We start from the raw sequence: 2,358 nt of genomic DNA, 5'->3' as shown, positions 1-2,358 counted from the left end.
AAGTGTGGATGGTTTACCATTAATCGGTCCAACAAATCTTGATTGGGCTGATTTATGTGAGGAATTATTGGGAGTCAGACCACAAGAAGATGAAATTAGAGGTAGTGTGGTTAAATTAAGTTGGCTGGCTCACCATTTTGCCCAAATAAATAATGACGACGACGAAGAACAAGTACGAAGGTTTGCCCGTGCATGGATATTGAGATTCATTGGAGGTGTCTTGTTCGTTGATAAAAGCAGTAACAAAGTTTCGCTAAGATACCTTCAATTTTTACGTGACTTTGAAGAATGTGGCAGATATGCATGGGGAGCTGCCGTACTTGGTTTTCTATACAGAGAGATGTGCAATGCCACCGATTATAAAACTAAATCAATCGGAGGTATGTGCATCTTACTACAAATGTGGGCATGGGAACGATGTCCAACCTTGGCTCCAAAGAGGACTCCTTCCCAAGTAGAAAATACACCACTGGGGCATAGGTTAGTCATTTTTAGCAGCGTCTTTCATTTCAATAGAATAATGGTTTTAGCATATATTAAATTTTAATCTTTGTAGGTGGCTGCGACGTGGAAACCAACATATCGGCAATGATGATGTGAGAGTTTTTCATCGCAAGGTAGATATTATGAAACGTCATGAGGTAAGAACATGTTATTCTATTTGTAAAATAAAAAATTATATGTGTTATTTTACTAAAATGTTCATAACTATGTTGTTATATGCAGTTTGTGTGGGAGCCGTACCCATCAACCGTAATATCACTGTTGCCTCCCGTTTGTTTAGTCGGAAGTCTCGTGTGGTACGCGGTGGTGCCACTAATTTGTTTCCAAGTTATTGAGTGGCACCAACCGGACAAAGTATTGAGACAATTTGGGATGCAACAACCAATTCCAGAGTCTCCTTCACAACCCTTAAACATTCATGGCATAACATTGAAAGGGAAACATGACGAAAATTGGGGGCAATTGTTCGCCCCAATGATTGATCAATGGAATAATCGCCATGCATTTAGGGTCGATGCTTATCCCCGACAAGAAGGCCTATTGAGTTTTAACTCGGACTACATGGTCTGGTATAGGCGAAAGACAAAGATGTTTGTTGACCCAGCAAATGCAAAGACGGCTACATTGGTATTTTTTAATTTTTTTCAAATTTTAACTTGAAGTTTTATTTAATGATGGCCATTAATTTTCTTACCCTTATAAATGCAGGGTGAAGTTGCGGAGGCATTACAATACATGGTGTCTCCTCAAGGGAGGAATACATGCACATTTGATGATCTCGTGCCTTATGTGGAAAAAATTACAATTTTATCCGAAGAGCAAGAGAGAGTCACTGAGCCAGTGTCACATGGTCCCGCATCAGAGCGTCAATTTCCTGCACAACAGTTTCACATGTTTCAGTCAAGTATTGAAACTCAGGGGATAGACAGAAGAAGGGACACTGTTGAAGCGGAAGAATATTCCCAACAAATGGTGGAGCGTGGCCATGGAATGTATTACACGCCACAAACATTTGCTGAGTATCCGACACAGATGTATCAGTATCCTTTTCAGGGTCATCACACTGATACTTCTGCAAGCCAGCAATCGTTCGGTGGTGTTGCGGAAACACAAGCTCATTTTTCATGGCCCACAATGACCCCTTCACAGCAATATCATGGCCCAATTCCAACACCTAATGCCCCGTTAGGAACACAATGGAATGTACCGGGACAAATACCTAATACGGGTGACTTATTCGGTGTTGATTTGCGACACGCATTTTCTGCGGAGGCTGACGAAGAAGAAGCGGGGAGGCATCGGGGCAGAAGAAATCCTGATCGCCAAGCACGAAGATGGGATCGACCATGTGGCACATCCTCACGACATCACGGACACCAAAATGAATGATATGCATGTCTTTGTTTATTAAGGCTTTGTTGTATATTTGTAATTTGGCATTCATGGCGTAATGTATGATATTCAGTTTATTAAGGCTTACTTATGGATAATATTTATGTCGCGTATCAAACTATAATAATCAATGAACCCTAAACCAAATAAAACTCAAAAACTAACCCCTACAATAAAAAACCCAAGCCTAACCGTAAAAAATAAGAACTAACCCTAACCCTTAAAATAAAAAACTAACCCTAACCCCTAAAATGTTCAAAACTAAACCCTAACCCTAAAATATAAGAACTAGCCCTAACCCTAACAATTAAGAACTAACCCTAACCCCTAAAATAAAAAACTAACCCTAACCCCTAAAATGTTTAGAACTAACCCCTAACCCTTAAATATAAGAACTAACCCTAACCCTTACCATTAGGACTAACCCTTACCCTTAAATACAAAACTACCCTACCCCTAATG

At 40.0% G+C, this 2,358-nt stretch overlaps 1 protein-coding gene across 1 annotated transcript; it reads left to right on the top strand.

Annotated features, from left to right (window-relative positions):
- LOC121174954 (uncharacterized) lies at nt 1–2,213 on the top strand. Its single transcript, XM_041015939.1, has 2 exons — nt 1–1,131; nt 1,213–2,213. Exons 1-2 carry the CDS (start codon nt 721–723, stop codon nt 1,891–1,893), a joined length of 1,092 nt encoding a protein of 363 aa, XP_040871873.1. The 5' UTR covers nt 1–720; the 3' UTR covers nt 1,894–2,213.
- The last annotated feature ends 145 nt before the right edge of the window (nt 2,214–2,358 follow it).

The sequence above is a fragment of the Glycine max genome, chromosome 5, assembly GCF_000004515.6.
Source record: "Glycine max cultivar Williams 82 chromosome 5, Glycine_max_v4.0, whole genome shotgun sequence".
Taxonomy (NCBI): Eukaryota; Viridiplantae; Streptophyta; class Magnoliopsida; order Fabales; family Fabaceae; genus Glycine; species Glycine max.
This window is presented reverse-complemented; position numbering and strand designations above follow the sequence as displayed.